At 40.3% G+C, this 18,389-nt stretch overlaps 1 protein-coding gene across 1 annotated transcript in view; it reads right to left on the bottom strand.

Annotated features, from left to right (window-relative positions):
• Positions 1–736: 736 nt before the first annotated feature.
• The window catches only part of Sptlc3 (serine palmitoyltransferase long chain base subunit 3), a 134,665-nt gene continuing 117,012 nt past the window's right edge, over positions 737–18,389 (bottom strand). The window contains exons 10-12 of the mRNA XM_052181500.1: positions 8,118–8,253; positions 5,065–5,194; positions 737–883 (exon numbers count right to left, since the gene is read on the bottom strand). Coding sequence (XP_052037460.1) covers positions 737–883; positions 5,065–5,194; positions 8,118–8,253 — 413 coding nt within the window. The remainder of the gene's footprint in view (positions 884–5,064; positions 5,195–8,117; positions 8,254–18,389) is intronic.

Genomic DNA, 18,389 nt, shown 5'->3' with positions numbered 1-18,389 from the left:
TGCCACCAGCAGCAATTGTGTTGTTTTAATTTTATATTTTTAGTCTAGGTCCAAAACTGGCTTGTGACTGCTTTTCTTCCTCCCCTTTAGAAAATAAGAGCCACGATCTTTCCAATCCTTATAGCTTAACAGTAATGTTGTAGCAAAACATCAAGAGGAAAAAGAAGGTTCTCTTCAAAGACGTCTCTGCTCACCACCAGCCAGCTCTGCATTCTCTCCCAAGCACTAACTGTGTCTTTTGACACCTGTCCTTGGAGAAATCCAAATGTGACAAACAGAAGTAATGTCACCTTCTGCCTTTCCTGGAGCTTCCCACGAAACATGAACAATTACTGGTGGAATTAGGGGCTAAGCTCCTCTCTGACACTCTTTTTCTTGTGTGCAGATGGTACACAGGAAGATTATCAAGTTAAAAATCAAAATCCTTTCATTTTTAGTTGGAGCCCTTGAAACGGCCTGACCCAAAAGCAGCTGAAATACAGGCTCATTGCCATTTTCACGTATGTCTGTATTTGTAGCAAAGGAGAGAGAAAACTTAAATCTAGAATTATATTCTTTTGCTTTGTAGAAGCAGATTTGAGACATTAAATAAATGATTACTTCACTTCTTCGATTAAGCCTGTTTGTAAAATAAAATTGTCCTTAGAAGGGGTAAAATACAATTATATTACTTTCAAGATAAAGAGGGAGGGAGGTCTTTCTGGCAGTCTTTAGGTTCCATTTAGAATCAGAAAACTTAGGCTTCTGGTTCAGAGGATATCTCTTCAAAGCTTGCTTCATTGTCAAAACTCTCCTTACTGTAGAGGACAGAACGTCCTGACTTCTTGAGTGGGAAATATTTCACGTTCAGGAGATCACCGAGTTTGTCAACGATTTCCAAAACCTGCAATGAGATGCCCTTCATAAGTTATCTTTCAACTCCTCTGCAAAGCCCACTTTGCAGAGCCCAGGTTAACAGTAAGCTTTCCAAAGACCTATAGTAATATTTTTCCAGCAAGAATCTATGACATTAGGTTCTGGTTTGTAAGTCCTAGAAGAACTTTAATTAATTGGTTTCTGTGGGTACATGTACCCATATGGGTGTACCTGCATGTGTATGCACATATGTGTGCTGACAGAGAACAACCATGGGTGTCGATATTCAGGAGCCATCTGTTTTATTTCTTAAGGCAGGGTCTGTCCTGGACCTTGCTGGCCAGTGCACTTCAGTAATTCTTCTTTGTAATTGCTTCCCCAGTGTTGGCATTGCAAGCACATCTCATTATACTAAGCTTTATAAAAGTGTGTTCTGGGAACTGAACTCAGATCCTCATGCAATATAAGCATTTTATCAATTGAGCTAATCCCCCTTAGCATTCTAGAGATGTAATGGATAATAATTCCCTTTATCTAATGTTCTAACTCAACATTGTGAGTGTTCTGCTTTAGGAGTGCGACGAGAGAACTTAAGACCTCTGAACCATCTAAACCTTTTCTTTATCTTAAAACTTGCACATAGCGGGGCAGTGGTGGTGCACACCTGTAATCTCAGCACTCTGGGAGGCAGAGGCAGGTGGATTTCTGAGTTAGAGGCCAGCCTGGTTTACATAGTGAGTTCCAGGACAGCTAGGGCTATACAGAGAAACCCTGTCTCAGGAAAAAAAACAAAAACAAGAACAAAAAACAAACCAAAATAAAAAAAACTTGCATATAACCTCATAGAAGAAAATGATAGGGTTGCAGAATACATTTGAGATTATGACTTCAAATAGAGTAAACCAACCAAACTTACTCCCAACACTCATTTTTAGAATACTCATTTCTACAGTCTGTAGAATAACACAACTTAGACTCACAAAGAATCAAGACCACACACATTTCAGTTTTATATTAAAGTCCTTCCTGAGATATAGTATGGTAGAGCCATGGGCATCTCTGAGATGGGTTAGAAGAGAGGACATTCTTTTTTTTGTTGTTTTTTTGTTTTTGTTTTTGTTTTTTGGATTTGTTTTTTTTTTTTTTTCCGAGACAGAGTTTCTCTGTATAGCCCTTGGGTACTACCAAGAAGTCAGTGGCTGGGTATGTGTTTATCATCTTTCTTTCAGAAGTAAAGAGTAAAGAACGCTAGAGCTGTCAAGAAGGAGCCAGAAAAGGAAGATGTTACACTAGCCTATGTCTTTTCTGTTTGCAACCTGATCTCTCAATTATACCTCCCCTTTTCTCTCTTTTTCTTTGTGGATATTTTGCACATATATGTGTACTCACACACATACACACACATCCAAGACATGCACATGTGTATATGTGCCCAAAGGCCAGGCACAGGCCAGACCAATACTTTCTGTATTGTTCTCCACTTTAATTTTTGAGACAGAGTCTCTCCCTGAACCTGAAGGTTACCAATTTAACAGGTTCCAGGGCTCTGCAAACCTCTGCTTCTCCAGGGCTGGGATTGCAGGTACACATGCTTCCATGCCCAGAGTTTTACATGAATGCCTTGAATCCTCACTCAGGTCTTAGTGCTTTCAGAGTGACAGCTAGCACTTTGCCAACTCACCATCTTCCCCCAGCCCTCTGACTACTTTTGTTTACTAGTGTTTATATCTATGAGTCTTCACGTCTAGTTGCTACCTTAGCTTCCTCACTGTTGAAGAGGTTCAAGTTTCACTCTATGTTATCTTAAATACCGGCTCATGAGTCACACTGACATGCATGTGTGATCTCAGGAGTAACGGTTGAGTTGATATATCAGTGCTCCTAGCATGCCAGGCATTTTATAGCAATAAAGCATTTGTCAATATAAGTTCGATGTCTGGTTACTACGGAGTTAGCTATATTTGGGGTCTTAATGCTGTTTTGACAAGAAGGGATGGATAAGATATCTTCTCTGCTCTCCACTTCATTTCTGTCACCTTTTGAAGCTTACTCCTGTTCATTTTCACTTTGTAAGGTTTCCTCCTTGCTGTCTTCTTACTCGTGTGTAAAGAGTACAAGCCTTCCCCCAGCTACCTTCTCTCTCTTTCCCACCCCTCTTTTAATTTCTCCCTCTATTTCTTTCCTTCTCTCCCCTTCTCTTTCTCTAGTTCTCTCTCTCTACTTTCTTTTCTCTGTCAGTCTCTTTCTGTCTCTGCCTCTGTGTCTCTCATTCATTCCCTTTGTGTCTCCTCATTTTCTCCTCTGACTCTCCGTCTCTTGCCTCCTCCTTCCTCTCCCCCTTTGTCTCTATCATTCACTGTGTCTATCCCTGTTTCTGTCTCTATTTCTTTCTGCCTCTGTTTCTTTCTCCTCTCTTATGTCCCCTCTGTCTCTGTGTTGTCATCGCTGTCTCTCTAACTGTTTCTCTCTTAGCTCTTTCTCTCTCACCTCTCTTTGCCCCTCTTCTCTCTGTCTCTCTATTTGTCTCAGTCTCTCCCCTCCTCCCCGCATCCGCATCCATCTCTCTCTCTAGTGTGCATGTGTGTAATTCAAGCTCAAAGGAGACTCTTCACCCTTTTATTCATTGTGCTTTCCTTTTTGTTCCTTGCATTCTCATAAAACCACCCACTCTAAGGAACACTGAGCTCCCAGTAATTGCTAGTCTAAAAGTTTCTTCTCATCTCTTACCTTATTTGAACCTTCTTATATTTAGGTAGCTTTTCCATCTTTTTTGCCCCCTGGAAACTGTTTAATGTTTAGTGTGCTATAGTAGCACACATCCTTCCTGGCAGTTTTAGCTCTACCTACATCCTACCTATTTCCCTTCTCCAATTCCATGTCTCAGAAAGTAGGAGTCCTCCCAAATTCTGCCTTTCCCCTGACCACTGTTGTTCATTTCTCAATAATTAGATCTTTTATCTTTGTCTTTAACATGCCCACAGTTCCTTAAACTACAGTAGCTATAGGCTTGCAATCCTTCCTGAGCTCTAGAATCAGTTTTCACTTTTATCAATAGTCCAGAAGCACATGCTCTTAGTGTCCAGGTCTGACTTTGCCATTTTCCTCCATTCTCATTAAAGATGCTGATACTTACTCTGCATTTCCTCTCCTGTACCGGTTGTCCATGTTCCTGTTCCCCAAGCCTGGAGAGCTAGAGAACTACCCTGATCTTCTCTGCTCATGCTTCCCTCTTCCATTTAATCACTTGTCAAGCCTTTGCAAATCATGTATTCATAGTGTGCAGTAGATTCATCTTTGAATTGTTGTTGTTTCCATTGCCACTGGATGGAAACCACTTGTCAACTCTAATTTAGAGTTTAGATGGCTCCATTTCATGTCCCTTTCACCGGGCTCTTTCCTCTCTAACCCACTTGTCACATGTACTTACCATGACTGATCATATTGCTCTAGTGATCAGAAAGATTCAGTGATGCTTTCTAATTGTCATTTAACAATGCCCATCTGAAAAGTCACTTTCCTTGTAAAGATTCACTACTATAATAACGAACCTCACTTTTGTGATTCCCAGAGTTCCCTGTTGTGTTCTCATGATTAGCTTATTCTGTCTGGAATTATCATTAGTTTAGTTTGTTATTAATTTAGCCTGTCAATATTGTCTAATCTTTTTGTTCCAGGTTTTGAACATGATTCATACACATCCTTGTTTATAAAAACTCATTCATATTATGTGATAATTAATTTCAGACTGACCACGATGGCTTAGTGTCATATTTCATTATGGAAGCTTTTGTCCTTGTAGAAACAAAACAAACAAAAACAAAACAAAACAACATAAAACAAAAAACCAGGCCGTAATGCTTAAGGTGTGTGTAAGATGAGGTTGACTTTTCAGAGCAAACAAATAGAACATTTGATTACTCAGGCTTTTTTATGAAACCCAAATTCTGACTTTAATCAAGCCTTCAGGAATTGGATTTTCTTTTCTCTCTGTTGATTTGGGCATGTTGTTGGATATTGCTGACGTACCACAGTCTTTATTTGTTTATTTATTTGTTTGTTTTGTTGGTTTTAAACAATTAGAAGTGAGTTTCCTTTGCCATTAGTTTTCTTTTCCTAAGCCACTCTAGAGAAACCTAAGATGCTCCGTAAAAGTACTTGCTCAGAATCCAGGGTATCCCAGGTAGTCACTGTTGGTAGATGGATACTCACTGTGTCTAACATCTCCCGAGTATGTGCTGAGGAAAGGCTGAACCTAGCCCGACCTTCTGGCAAGGAGGTAGCTGGAAATCCAACAACCACCACTCCAATATTTTTCTTAAGCAAAAGTCTTTCAAAAGCACTTAGGGAAAGAGAGAAAAAACAAGGTTAACTGAGGGAAGATCTAATTATTCTGCTGAAAAAAGAATATGGTTAGTTGATTTGTTCTTTTTTAAAATGATATTAAGAAAAGGATGACCAAGTTTTCTTCTACACAGCACATCCAGGAAAGGGCAATTGCTTGCTGTCCCTCAGAGCTGAGTGTGTGCTTTGTATAGAACCTGACACAGTGGTGAGATAGCTGTCATCACAGAGCCTTTGGTATGGAGCAGGAAATGCTGGTGTCTGCGATGCTGATGTGACAAGCCTGAACTGATATGGACTTCCTGATCTGTAGACTCCATGGACCAGAAATCAAAACAGCAGGTATAATATGATGAAACTGGAAATGATATTTATTAAATGTAAACCTGTATGTTTTAAAAAGTTGAACAGCAGGAATTGTGGACATTTCAAGAAGGGATACTTAGCGACTATAATTTGAAGATCAGGATTTGATATTCCTATACCAGAAATGAAGATTACATGCTGAATCAAATGAGAAATAGGTATTGACAAAGGTCTCCTCTTGTTTTTTTTTTATTTCTTATTTTTTATTTGTGAGTGAACATACGGTGTGTACAAGAGGAATAACCTATTGTCTGGCCTCAAGGGACGAGGCTATCAGGGAGATAAGAGAACCACCTCACGGGTGCTCGAAACCTATAGGATGTCAGTCATGAAATAATTACAAAGCTCTTGGAGGTAGAGAAACCTTTTTAAGGCCCTCCTTTCCTCCATCCTTCTGCTTTTTGTTTATTTCAAAGTTAATTTCAGTAATGATCCCAGAATATTAAACTCAAAGTCTCTAAATCACTCACTCTAAGAGCAGAAGTCAGATTAAAAAGGAATATACACCCCTACCCCCATGAGTTCATTTTCTTTTTGGGCTCTGTTGCTCTCCACAGGAAATCTTAATTGCCGAGTGGCTCTACCCACAAGTGATGTCAAGGTCTCATGTCTGTTCTTAGTATTAAGGACTTTCTGGCATACTATTTTAGGCTAGAAGCTGACAGCAGCATAGAAACCTCTAGCCTTATTTCAGAAAAAAAATATAATGGAACCAGACTGCCCACACATTCATCCACCTTGCTATTTAGCTATTTGCTTTTTGGTTGCCTTGTGCAGAATTCATGTTTTCAAATAAAACAGTGGAGAGTGCAAAAGCTACTGAATATACAATCCTTCTGCCCTGCTGGCTTGGGCTAGGCAAGATTTCCCCCTTTGATTTCTACTTAGAAGGCTACAAGGAAGCAAAACTTTCTAGCTGAGAAAGTTTGAAAACAGGGGCTGTTCTTTTTGCTTTCTTGATCACCCTATGGAAGGCTGCCCACAGCACTGCACAGGATGAGAGCACAGAATTGTCTGAGAAACAAGTCAAGTGCTTTATTGCTAGATACAAACCATCTGACCCATGATCTCAGGCTAGGTTTTGGGGCTCCCAGAAGACCATTTCACTGTCTGCACAGGTCCCTTTGTATCAAAGGAAGTGAGTTTTGTCAAAGAATGTTGAAAAAAATCTATAACTGTTTGTTTATTAGGATAATCTGGGGCCTCCCGGGAACATTTCTGAATTTAAAACTTAGACTACTTCAGAGACTATAGATGATTACATTTTATGGAATGAGTCTCTGGATATGTAACCTTCAAAGTGAATCAGAGTTGCCATAGGCTAGAAGTAACCAATTATAAACCATAATAATGATGGCAGTGATGATGATGATGATGATGATGATAATAGTAATAATAATAAGCATTAGCACTGCAGTGGATATGACATTATAACAACTTGTATACCAAAATCTCCCAAGTGGCAATGACAATGTATCGGAAATAGAAACCTTGTACCTCAGGCTTAATGTAATTTATTCCTTATGTGTGTGCTTGAAATTTTTTATACCTAGTTATTTATTTTGTGTGTATGTATGCAGGCATGTGTGTCACAGCACATGTATGTAGGTCAAAGGACATCTTTTTAGAGTTGTTTTTCTCCTTCCACCATGTGCATTTCAGGAATTGAACTCGGGTCGTCAGGTTTGGCAGCAAGTGTCTTTATCTGTTGAGCTATCTTAACAGCCAGCCTGATTTACACATTTTATGACTACAATTATACTGTACTAAACACTACAGATGATTGTACTGTCGCATTGTATACAATGTTTATGTCACAAATTTGTGACAGATGCTGATGCTGTAGCCTACTAAATAACACACTCATGTGTGTGTTTCAAGTGCTTGATATTTTTGTGGCAAAAGTCACATGAGGATGTATTTTGAAGAATGAGCCTTTTGAGAATTTATGATTCACTTCTCAGGATGAGTTCTCAACAGGCTAGGGCCAAATTATCTTAATGATTTATATGTATATATATATATATATATATATATATATATATATATATATATATATATGTGTGTGTGTGTGTGTGTGTGTGTGTGTGTGTGTGTGTGTGTGTGTGTGTGTATATATATATATATGTGTGTGTGTGTGTGTGTGTGCATGTATGTATATTTCTAAAAATCTGTTCAGGTAGATGGATGGTGGGTTAAACAGAAAGTTCCAGTACTGTGGTTATGTATTGAAGGGACAGTCTTGGTCCGAAGGAGGTTCAAGACCATCTATTTTACAATTCAGATAAACCATTTCCCCAAATTTCCAGAGCATGAGAATGGTGTAGAGAGATGGGCCTTAGCACCAGTCTCCTTTTCTGGAAGGTACATGGAAAAACTCCTAAAGATGCTGGCAGACAGCTTCTGAGAAGCCGTGTATCTGAGGTCAGAACTCAAGCAGCCCGCCAAGCACATCATCTAGTTCATACACAGGAAAACCTCATGGTATCAAACATCCCATCTCTGTCATGACACACTGTGCCCTGGTGTCATTCTGAGGGTTGATGGATACTCACGACACTTTAGCAGGCATGTAGAGGAGCACAGGGACCACAGGAGAGAAGTCATCTCCATAGATGATGAATCCCATCTCTATCAGTCGCCGTCGGAAGTATTTTATGTTTTCTCGAAGTTTCTGGATTCTCTGCATACCTGAAAGGACACAGGCTTGAAACCCTTCAATCTCCATCAGGAAGAGGGAAGTAAAGGTTAGATCAACCTGGCAAACATTTTCCCACCTGAGGGCTTGCTTATCAGCTAAGAGGAGTTGGAAGCAGGGTGATTGGACACAAGTACTGCATTGTACCTAGGAGACAATATGGGGTGTGTTAAGTGCTGTAGGGCTAGTGTGAGCAAGTATCTCTTGTGTATAGACTCTATGTCAAGTGTTTTAATCATTAGCTCAGGAGAAGGGAGTGTAATATGAAATGTATGTATACACACACCCACACAATCAGTTGTTGGTAACACTCTTTATCCAAATTGAACCAGCCTTTTAAATTCATAGACTAAGTCTCTAATCAAAGGGAAATTCATCTACCCTCAACTTAAAGAAGTAACGTGCCACCGAGTAAGGACGGGGCCAGCTGACACCAGGCTTGTTTCATAAGCATTTGGTAGTGTTAGAGAGAGGACAAAGGGGAGGACTTCTGCTTTTCTCAGGCAGAAAGTAAAGACAACCTTGGTCTGAAACAGGACAGGCAAAATGTGTGTGTCCATGTCAAATATACCGATGCCTTAGTTAAGTTAAAAAAAATCCTCTGTCCAAAGTGTCTCAGTCCTGTGGACACATACCTAAGATTACAAAGGGAATTAAAGAGAAGAAAGGTACCTCGTTAGAGCAGTAGGTAGGGTGTCAGTCTCATAAAGAGAAGAAAAAGTTCTGAAGAAATCTGTTTACATCAGTCCTTTCTTTAGTGTATATAGGTGAACAAACAAGACAGAGTTAGCCAATGTTTACTTAATGAGAATGAATGGGATTCAATATTTAAGTACCCTAGAAGTTAACTCAGTGTTAGCCTTTGGCAAAGGGATGCTATTCTACAGGAATGGGTTACTGTAGTTGTGGCTGTCTCTAGCTGACTTCTATTCTTATTGGTTAGGTGTTCATTTAAATTAGACTGAGGTCATGCACTAGATGTTATTCAACATTTTGAATATCACTTGTGGGTGTTTGTAATTCTCCAGAGGACAAAAGTGTAAACTTCAGCAAACATGTTAATTGTGGTCATCTTAGTCCTTGAAAAATGGTTGAGCTGTGGAATCTTCCATTCAGCATCTTTCCTCAAGTAGATGATGATATTTGAGTGAGCTTGATACATTTCTCCGCTTGTTACGTTGACTTGGTCACTTGGAATGCTCTACCTTTCTGATTGTTGGTTCAATAATGGAATAAAATTTGGAAATATCAGTCTTTGTCTCAGATCTACTGAAGAATGGAAAGAATGGGAAGCTAGATCTTTGTCCACTCACCTAGGAAACCTGTCAAGAATGTTATTGACTCTGATAATACCCAAGGCACAGGGAGTGAGGGTCTTAAGTGAAACTTGCATATAGCCACGGGTAAGCTAGGACATCATTTGGACTTTCTGTTACATGAACCAGTAGTGCTCTTTTCTGTCACCTGTGAGCAAATGTTTCTAGTGACAGATGACTACTACTTTGATCAGGCAGAATACAACAGTCTCAATAAATAATATGAATAGAGCACTGGTGAGATGGATCAGTGGTTATAGGCACAAGTCTGATGACCTTAGTTTGATCCCTGGATCCCACAAGGTGACAGGAAAGAAATAACTCCTGAGAGTTGACTTCTGATCTACCAATACACACACACACACACACACACACACACACCTGCATGTGCAGGCGCACACACATATGTGAGCATGCACCTGCATGTCCAAGTGCACACTCACAAACACACAGAGAGCGAGTGAGAGAGAGAAAGAGAGAGAGAGAGACAGACAGACAGACAGACAAAGAGACAGCGACACAGAAAGAAAGAAATATTGAAGACAGTAGCAGTAACAATGATTATAATCCATATATATATATATAAAATCATCACAGTTATAGGCAGGTACTAAATAGTAACATCTATTACTACTTTATTATGGCAATATCAAGGTAGGTACTGTAATCTTATATAATACATAAAGGAAAGCAAGTACTTACTTAAATTTATAAAGTATGTAGCTATTCAAGCTAGAATTTAGCCCAAGAAATTGGGTTCTAGAATTTGGCTTATTAACCTCTACACTAGTGTTCTGACTACATAGTGAATAATAGATGGTGGCTACCTTTTCTAGTATGTGATAAAATTCTAATCTCTACAATAATAAATGATCATAATTATGCCCATATTTTGCAGTGGAGAAGGTGAAGAACTCATGTTGTAAAGGGTTGGTCAGACATTGAGGATTAAGGGTCCAAAGCCTGATAAATGGGAGACCTTTCAAAGCCCTTCCATTTTGGCTGTGGGGCCTGACGGTACAGACACAAGGAGTAAAGTGAACTTGTAGATTGTCCTCCTGAAGTCATTGTTTTTCTAGTCTTATGGTGTGTTGAATGATAAGATCAGTCATTCCCCAAATACATTAGGTCACAAATTTCAGAAATTTTCTTTCATCATTAGTTCTAAGGGGACCTAACATTAGTTGCCTAATTGTGCCAACTGTACATGCAGAGGAATGGAGATTTTGTTGGGTAGAACATGAAGAAGTGGGATGTTAAATGCCTCATTTGTCCAAGATTCTTTTCTGAAATTGCTCCTTATCTAACTCCAGTTTTCAAGGAAGATTCTTTCCCAAGTATTTAATTCTTGGTAATCAGATTATGATAGGAAAAATCAAAAAACAAACAAAACCAAAATATCTCTTGCATTTTAGCTCCTTATCCTGGCCACAGATAGGGGTAGAGATTCCCTTGACTTAAGGAGAGTTCATTTGGATATTGGTCAGGGAATCATGATGTTGTCTGTCATTACAAAGAGATGATAGATACTAATTAGGTCAACCATATCTTCTTGCTAGTAGAGTTTAGATATGAAAAATTAAAAAAAAACCTAACAGTTGATAGAACAAAATTAGAGGAAAGGGGAGAAAAAATTATAGCAGAATCTGTGAGATAGAATGAGTCACTGATTAAGGAAAGCGAGGGCAAGCTATGGAAAACAAAGTTCACTGGTAGCAATGAGAGGAGAGGTTGTATAAGCAGAAAGGATTATGATCTGTGGGAAGGTAGGTGTGAAAGTGAACAGTCCGATTAGATGATATAGATATGGATATGGATGTGGATATAGATAGGTATAGATGATATAGATACATCCAATACTCTAATGAACACCATAATGAAAAGTTATGTGGTGTCAGCATAGTTCACACTAGGGAGATTAGAGCAAGGACAAGGTAGCCAGGCTCCAAGGATGATCAGGCTTAGATCTAAAGTGTGAATAAGCAATTAGGTAGAAAAACACCAGAGAAGAACAGCCAGTTAGGGAAAGCAATGCAAGGGTGCAAGGATGGGTACCATAGGAGGGTGGCAGAGAGCTGAGTGGGTTGTGAAGAACCAGAGAAAGGGAAGACTGCCTGACAAAAAAGAGGGGGGGATGCATGTAGATGGATGGAAGAATGCAACATTTAATTATTTTATGAGAGTAAACCTAAAAGGGAGGGGAGGGGAGGAGAGGAGAGGAGAGGAAGAGAGAAAGAGAGGGAGGGAGGGAGGGAGGGAGGGAGAGAGAGAGAGAGAGAGAGAGAGAGAGAGAGAGAGAGAGAGAGAGAGAGAGAGAGAGAGAGAATTCCCGGGATTTTTTTTTGATCAGTGGCAATCACTGATAACAACCTTCACTCTGAGATTCAGGAATGGCCTTTGCATTGATAGAAACAGGAAGTTGCAGGAATGGTTTACTTTCATGTATATATTCTCCCCCCTACATTCACTCATCCTTTAAGGTCCAAAAGCAACAACAACAACAACAGCAATAATAATAATAACCTGATTTCTCTGCTCTCCAGTTCTAGATTTGTCAATTGTGTGGAATTTGAAAACATGCAGGGCCACCTGTATAAATTATACTGAGTAGACAGGACTTCTTAAGCCATTTAAAAAAGAATTGTTTTATAATATGCTGAAATGTCCCTTGGGAACTTGTATGTGTACATGGAAGTGTCCTTTCTGAAATATAACACTAGAAATTAGTAGGGGTGCTGTTTGCCTTAAAAATTCACCTATACTTTGAAACTCCATACCTAAGGGGATAAGCGCATAGAGTGGAGAGAATGGACCAATGGACTAGAAGAGGGATGTGGTAAGATGTGATATGAAGGTGATTGAAAAGAAGGCAGGGACACACATCCCAGCCAACCAAATGTATTCCATATGGCTCATCTTCTTGTGTGCTCAGCACTTTTGTTGATTGTTAGCTACATGACGACCAGATGACTTCATCAGGCTGGGCCTGATGGTTCCTAAATATCCCCCCTCAAAGACTCGGAGGATTTCCTGGTCGGGAAGTACACAGATGATGTAAATTGCCTTTCCCAGTGGCATTATCTTTGCCTACAGTGACTCATCTATCATTGGACAGCCCAGCTACTTAATTGGCCCTGTCTGTCTTCTCTTCCTCAATTAACTCAAGTAACTGGATCACAAGCAAGTGTCACCACTTCACTACTTCTAGAAGCTTTGCGATCTTAATAAAACCAGTCAGAATTTTGGTTCTGAGTTTATCTGATTTGGAGGACCTGGAAGGGTCATTCTTGTTCTGTCGTTCCTGTCTTTGAATCACTTATCAGCACAGTTATGGCTGATAAGCCACCATTGACACACTTTGTAGTCACCATGCTTTCTCATACAGGTCAACTATAAATGCCTTTGAGGTCTTTGGTATTGGCCAAGATACAGCTCCTTTCAATTACTTGATTCCTCACTCTTTAAAGTTGAAAACATTTGCATTCTCCCGAAGGGCCTGGGGGCAAAGGGGGAATTTGTACATATAAAACACTGCTCATCTAGACAGGATGTGGGTGATTGTACTAATTATGGTGTGCTTTGAGATCTGCACTTGAAGAGAGCTTGGTAAAAGTAGAAGAAATATTTGGCAGGGTCCTTGTGCACAGGAATGGTTGCTGTCGAGACAGCACCCAGGCATTCTGCAGACTGGGCACTGTAGCCAGATCCTGTCTGAAAGGCATAAAGCTGCTAATTACAGAGGTTCAGCCTCTTCTGCTGCAGATTCCATACAAGACAGAGAAGTCAGCTAAAGAAATGAATGAGATGATTCTAACGCAGGCTTCTAGAGAATTTATGTGTTTATTTTGTTAAATTGGGGCTGAGTATTGTCAGGGACAGGAATAGGCTTCAGAGGTAAGTGAATTACCATCCAGTTGGACCTGGAAAACTTTAGTCCCCCCCCCTTAAAAAACCCCTCAACCTCACTGTTATCTGCAAGGTGAAGATAATATCTGAGGAAGATGCAGAGAAATGAAGACTGTTAAAGCAAGAGACTTGACTGATACTGCAACTGGCACCCAGGACATGCTTGGGAGTTAATTCTCAGTTTCTCTAGTTTTCAGCAGCCTCAGTGTCACCTTGGCATCATCTGGAGACGTTGTAGAATCAATGACGTGCCAAAACTGCATCCAAGATCTATTGAGTTGTGGACTCTGGGGATGGCACTGGACATGCCTTTTGATTTTCAATTTCAAATGGAGATTTGGTATTTTCAGAAACTGGCGCTATTGCCAGTTCACCCATAAGGCTGTGCATACTATGGTAGGTACCTGGCTACTTTTTGACCCTTAAGTTGGATTTGAAAATAAATGGAGAGTTGTCAGCAGCCTCTCCCTTGATATCATATCTAGGTAGCTATTAAGTCCTGATTTCCTTTTGTGTGGATAGCCTGCTTTCCTGGGAGTTATCTGCTCCAAAGTGACCAACCTGAGATCATCCCCCTCATCTGCCTCACCTCTTTCAGAAGGTAGGTGGGGTTAAGGATAAATCTGTGTCTGCAAAAGAAGCTATGTGTTGCCATTCTCACCATTCAGATGTCCAGCCCTACCCGTCTGAGGGACGAGCTAGGTTAACAGAGGCCAGGCATACTTTACCCTTCCCTCCGATGCTGTTAAAACAAAAACAGCTGGGGCAGAGGAAGGAAAACAAATAAAACACAAAGCCTCTCACTACAAAGCTTCACAGTCCCCTAATAAAAACAATGGTTTGTGGTGTTTCCAGAAATATGTTTAGGACAACTCAGTCTCTGGGAGGAGCAGAAGGAATTGCAGATAGATAGTGGAAGTTGCTAGAGTGACCTGTCTTGAAGGAGAAAAATTTTGCCCCCCACCAAATCACTGGCATGCTCAGGGGTGGAGCAGGTGGGTGGGCAGGCATTTCTCTCTATGACTGAGAAAGAAAAAGAGATGGTTTGGTGCTCCCCTGGGCCAACATGGTGTCCCTGTCAGTTTCTAGCAGAGGAACATATATATATATTCCCAGATGCCAAAGGGTGACTTATTTTAGCATTTCTCATGCTTAAAAATGGACACGTGGGAATACACACAGCTTACCCTTGCTTAATTTATTTAGCACACCACTACTGTCAGAACACTGACTTGGGCAATCTAACATTCCGACTTGGGCAGTATTACTTGAAAAATGAGGTCCTTGTCTCCATAAATGGAAAGTATCTTTCTGTAAAACATTTCTCACCATTTAAGCAGTTGGTATTTCAGAAAAATTAGCCCGTGGAAAATCAAACTGACATTAGAGAATGCCTACAGTAGTACAAACCCTTTCTTAGGTCTGGCGTTCCCCTGACTGCTTCCCTGGCATGACCCAGAGTGTGGGGTGCTGAGCAGCCCTGGCAGTAAAGTTTCCATGTGGCAGCAGGAACCCAGTGTCTGTTATTTTTAAGCACTGGACACCAGACAGGACATTTTGTTTCCAAGACACTCAGGGGCAGAGAGATCTCAGGGAAGATGAAGAGGCTACGGGTGGGGTGGAGAGCCGTAAGAACCGCATTAGCAGTGACAGGCTTTCCAGAGGGGTGGAGACAACGGCGTTTGGAGTGGTTTGCTTAGAGAAGCACACATTTTTATAAGGCAGTGGAGCTCTCCCTTTTGAAGTCAGGATTCCAAGGTTACGGCATGTTTTATAGCTACATACACATGTGCCAGGGGCTCTTTAGCCTGTGCAGTCCTGGCCCTGGGGAATGTTCACAGAGGGGCAGATTGGGCTTGAGGTAGGGGCAGCTATCTTCATGGCCTGATTTCAAGGGCTCTGAAGAAGAGCTAATACTACAAAGCTACTCAAACACACTGACAGGACTTTAACTCACCCTCAAGAGGAGAAAGGCCATCTGCACATTAAGGAGGAGCCAGAGAATGATGTTTTGGAATCCTTTACAGATGTGGAAACTGAGGTTTGAGGATTATGAAAGTATTTCCAAGATAATGTGGAAACTGGATCTGCTTTATAAGATTCTCCAGAATTAGCTCATTGGCTGTGTGTGAGCCCCACGACATAAGGATACACGCATTTGACACAAGAAAGCTCTTACGACATACAGAAGCGGGGCAGGCCATGGAAGCAGGAATGGATGATGGAATTCTGGAACTCTTTGAAGAGAAATGATCTAATCAAGAGGCAGATAGAAAACAGCATGCACAGAGTAACGCATGCCATTTGACATGTGTACCACCGTGATACCATCTCATGAAAATTATTAATTGAATGGTTAATTTGCATTTAAGTGGAGAGTAGTATCTTAGCAAATCTCTAATAGTAGAATTTAATACATTAAAGAAGGGATGGACTTCCTAGAGACCTTATGAATTAGTGCTTTTTAACACATCAAAGGTTTTTGGAATTTTAAAAATTAAGGGTAATAGGAAAATAAGACACATTTTCTTATATGCAGAATCAATTTCTCCTCATCTCTCTCTCTCTATATATATATATATTCATAAATATATACATATTTGTATGTATATATGTGTGTTCATATGAAAGTATGAAGAAGGCAGTATTTTGAGGGAAGACAGAGAGCATCAGGAAGAGGGAGAAGAGAAGGTGATGGGAATGAAGACAAGCATAATGTGTGAACATAATGAAAGCCATTATTTTATACAAGGAACTAGCAGACATATCAACCTTCCACTTCAGAGATTATATTTGAGAAGGTCTGGGGTTGACATTTTAAAAGAGCTCATGGGGCAACTGTGATGTCTACCTCTAGTTAAGAACCATGGTTCAAAGTGATACATTACATTGAGGTTGTTGATTCAATAATAATAATAATGATGATAAAGATAATAATAACAATAAAATAAATTGTGACCGAAGACAACAGAGAACAATCAAAAGAGTTTCTAGGACCAGACTATATCTGTTGGGAGGTTCTATGTGATCCCCCCTTTTTGAAGATTAAAAACTAACACCTGTTGTGGGTTGGTTCACCAGTCTGGGGGATGGGGATGATGGTAATCACTGATCTATGTACTGCCCAGGCTGTAGGAGGATGATAACTCAGGATTTTTTTTTTATTTAATTGAATATCATCTTCATTTACATTGCCATGGTAAAACCTTTCCCAATTTCCCCCTCCCCCAAAACCCCTAACCCCTCCTCTCTCCCCCTGCCTCCACGTATATGCCCCTCCACCTGACACACTCCCTGGATTTTTTAATGTATGGCTTTCCAAATACAGATGACAGCTGAATTCTATAGAGGATTGAGAGCTAAGTATTCCTACTTGTGGTCATTTGAATAAGAATGGTCCCTATGACTTGTATATTTGAATGCTTGGTTCCCTAGTTGGTGAACTAGGAGATGTGTCCCTATTAGTGGGGATACTGGGGGTCACTGGGGGCAGGCTTTGAAGTTTCAGTTAGCTCTTTCTGTCTCAGATTTATGCATGAGGATGCAAGCTCTCAGTTACTGATCCAGCATCTTGCTTGCTTGCTGTCATGTCATAGATTCTTCAACCATGAGCTCCAAATTAAATGTTTTATTTTATAATTTGCCTTGGTCATCCTGTTTCATTATGGCTATAGAAGAGTAACTTACATACCACTATTTTCCAGGGTCCTTCAAACTAGAAGATTAATATTATCATAATAGAATGTAAAACATAACGTGCCCTAAGAAAGTAATGCTCTGGGAGTTTGGAGAAGAGATTTAGAAGTAGTAAGGTCATGACTTGTACATAGAAGTTTGCTTCTATGCTCCATTGCTCAATAGTGCTTGAATGACATTCATGGAAGGGACAAATGAGCCAGACCGATGTAATATTCAAATGCCACCAAGTCTGATTTGGGGAATTGGTAATTGGAGAGATAGCAGTATCACAAGTAGAAAATAACCTGTTTGGGGTGGACGCTGGGTGAATGAGGAAGAGGAATCTTGTATGGTTAGGATATGAACTGGAGACAATATAAGTTAGACAGCCAGAATGACAGCCTGTATGAAGTTGGGACACAGAGGCAAAGGATGTGTCAAAAGAAAGGTCCAGGACTGAGCAGCTGAGTTGATAGGATCCCCTTGAAAGGACTCCTAGAAATCAGAGAAATCACAGAGGCCACCAGCAAGCCCTATAGAGAGGGACAACCAGCTACCTTGTTTTTAAAACTTTGGTTTTCAGTATTCGCTCAGAAGTAGGGTACTGATGGAGCCCAGTCCTGATCCTTTCCCCGTTTAACACCAGCACCAGGGGTCAAGTGCCCAACGGCTGTGAACCCAAGTTCCAGGGTTCAAAAGTGACTCCACTCCCACGGGTGTGCATTTCCTCATTTCCTCACTCTGCATCTTCCCTTCTTCACCTGCGAAAGTGGGAATAATGCTGGCTATTCTGTAATTTCTTTATAGTATGAAGATTAAATATTAATCACTTAGTGGATCAACGGACACAGAAGAAATTCAATGTTGTAAAATTAAACAAAAATATGCGTTTTATACAGTGGAATTTAAAAAATTCCACAGTTCAAAAATAGTAAAATCCATTAGTTAGAGTTAAAACCTAGCTGCTTGAGTTGGATTTGCTCCCAAAGGCTATCCTCAAGGCCAATGTCACTACAGTCTATCAGGTGGTCCTTTAGTCCTTCTAGAATTTGGGGAGGGGCGTGCCAGAGACTTGTTTTCATTATTTTCATGTCTCTCAGAATTTATTGTTCCCTGGAGTAATTTTCACTCTAAGTATTCAGTTTGAAGCAGATCCTTGCTGGGAATGTAAGTAACCCTTGAAGTCACCTCACACATGTGTATGCAAGCACAGACAGACAGACAGACAG

The sequence above is a fragment of the Apodemus sylvaticus genome, chromosome 5, assembly GCF_947179515.1.
Source record: "Apodemus sylvaticus chromosome 5, mApoSyl1.1, whole genome shotgun sequence".
In the NCBI taxonomy this organism is placed as follows: domain Eukaryota; kingdom Metazoa; phylum Chordata; class Mammalia; order Rodentia; family Muridae; genus Apodemus; species Apodemus sylvaticus.
Note: the sequence above shows the minus strand (reverse complement) of the source record. Positions and strands in the feature narration are given on the sequence as shown.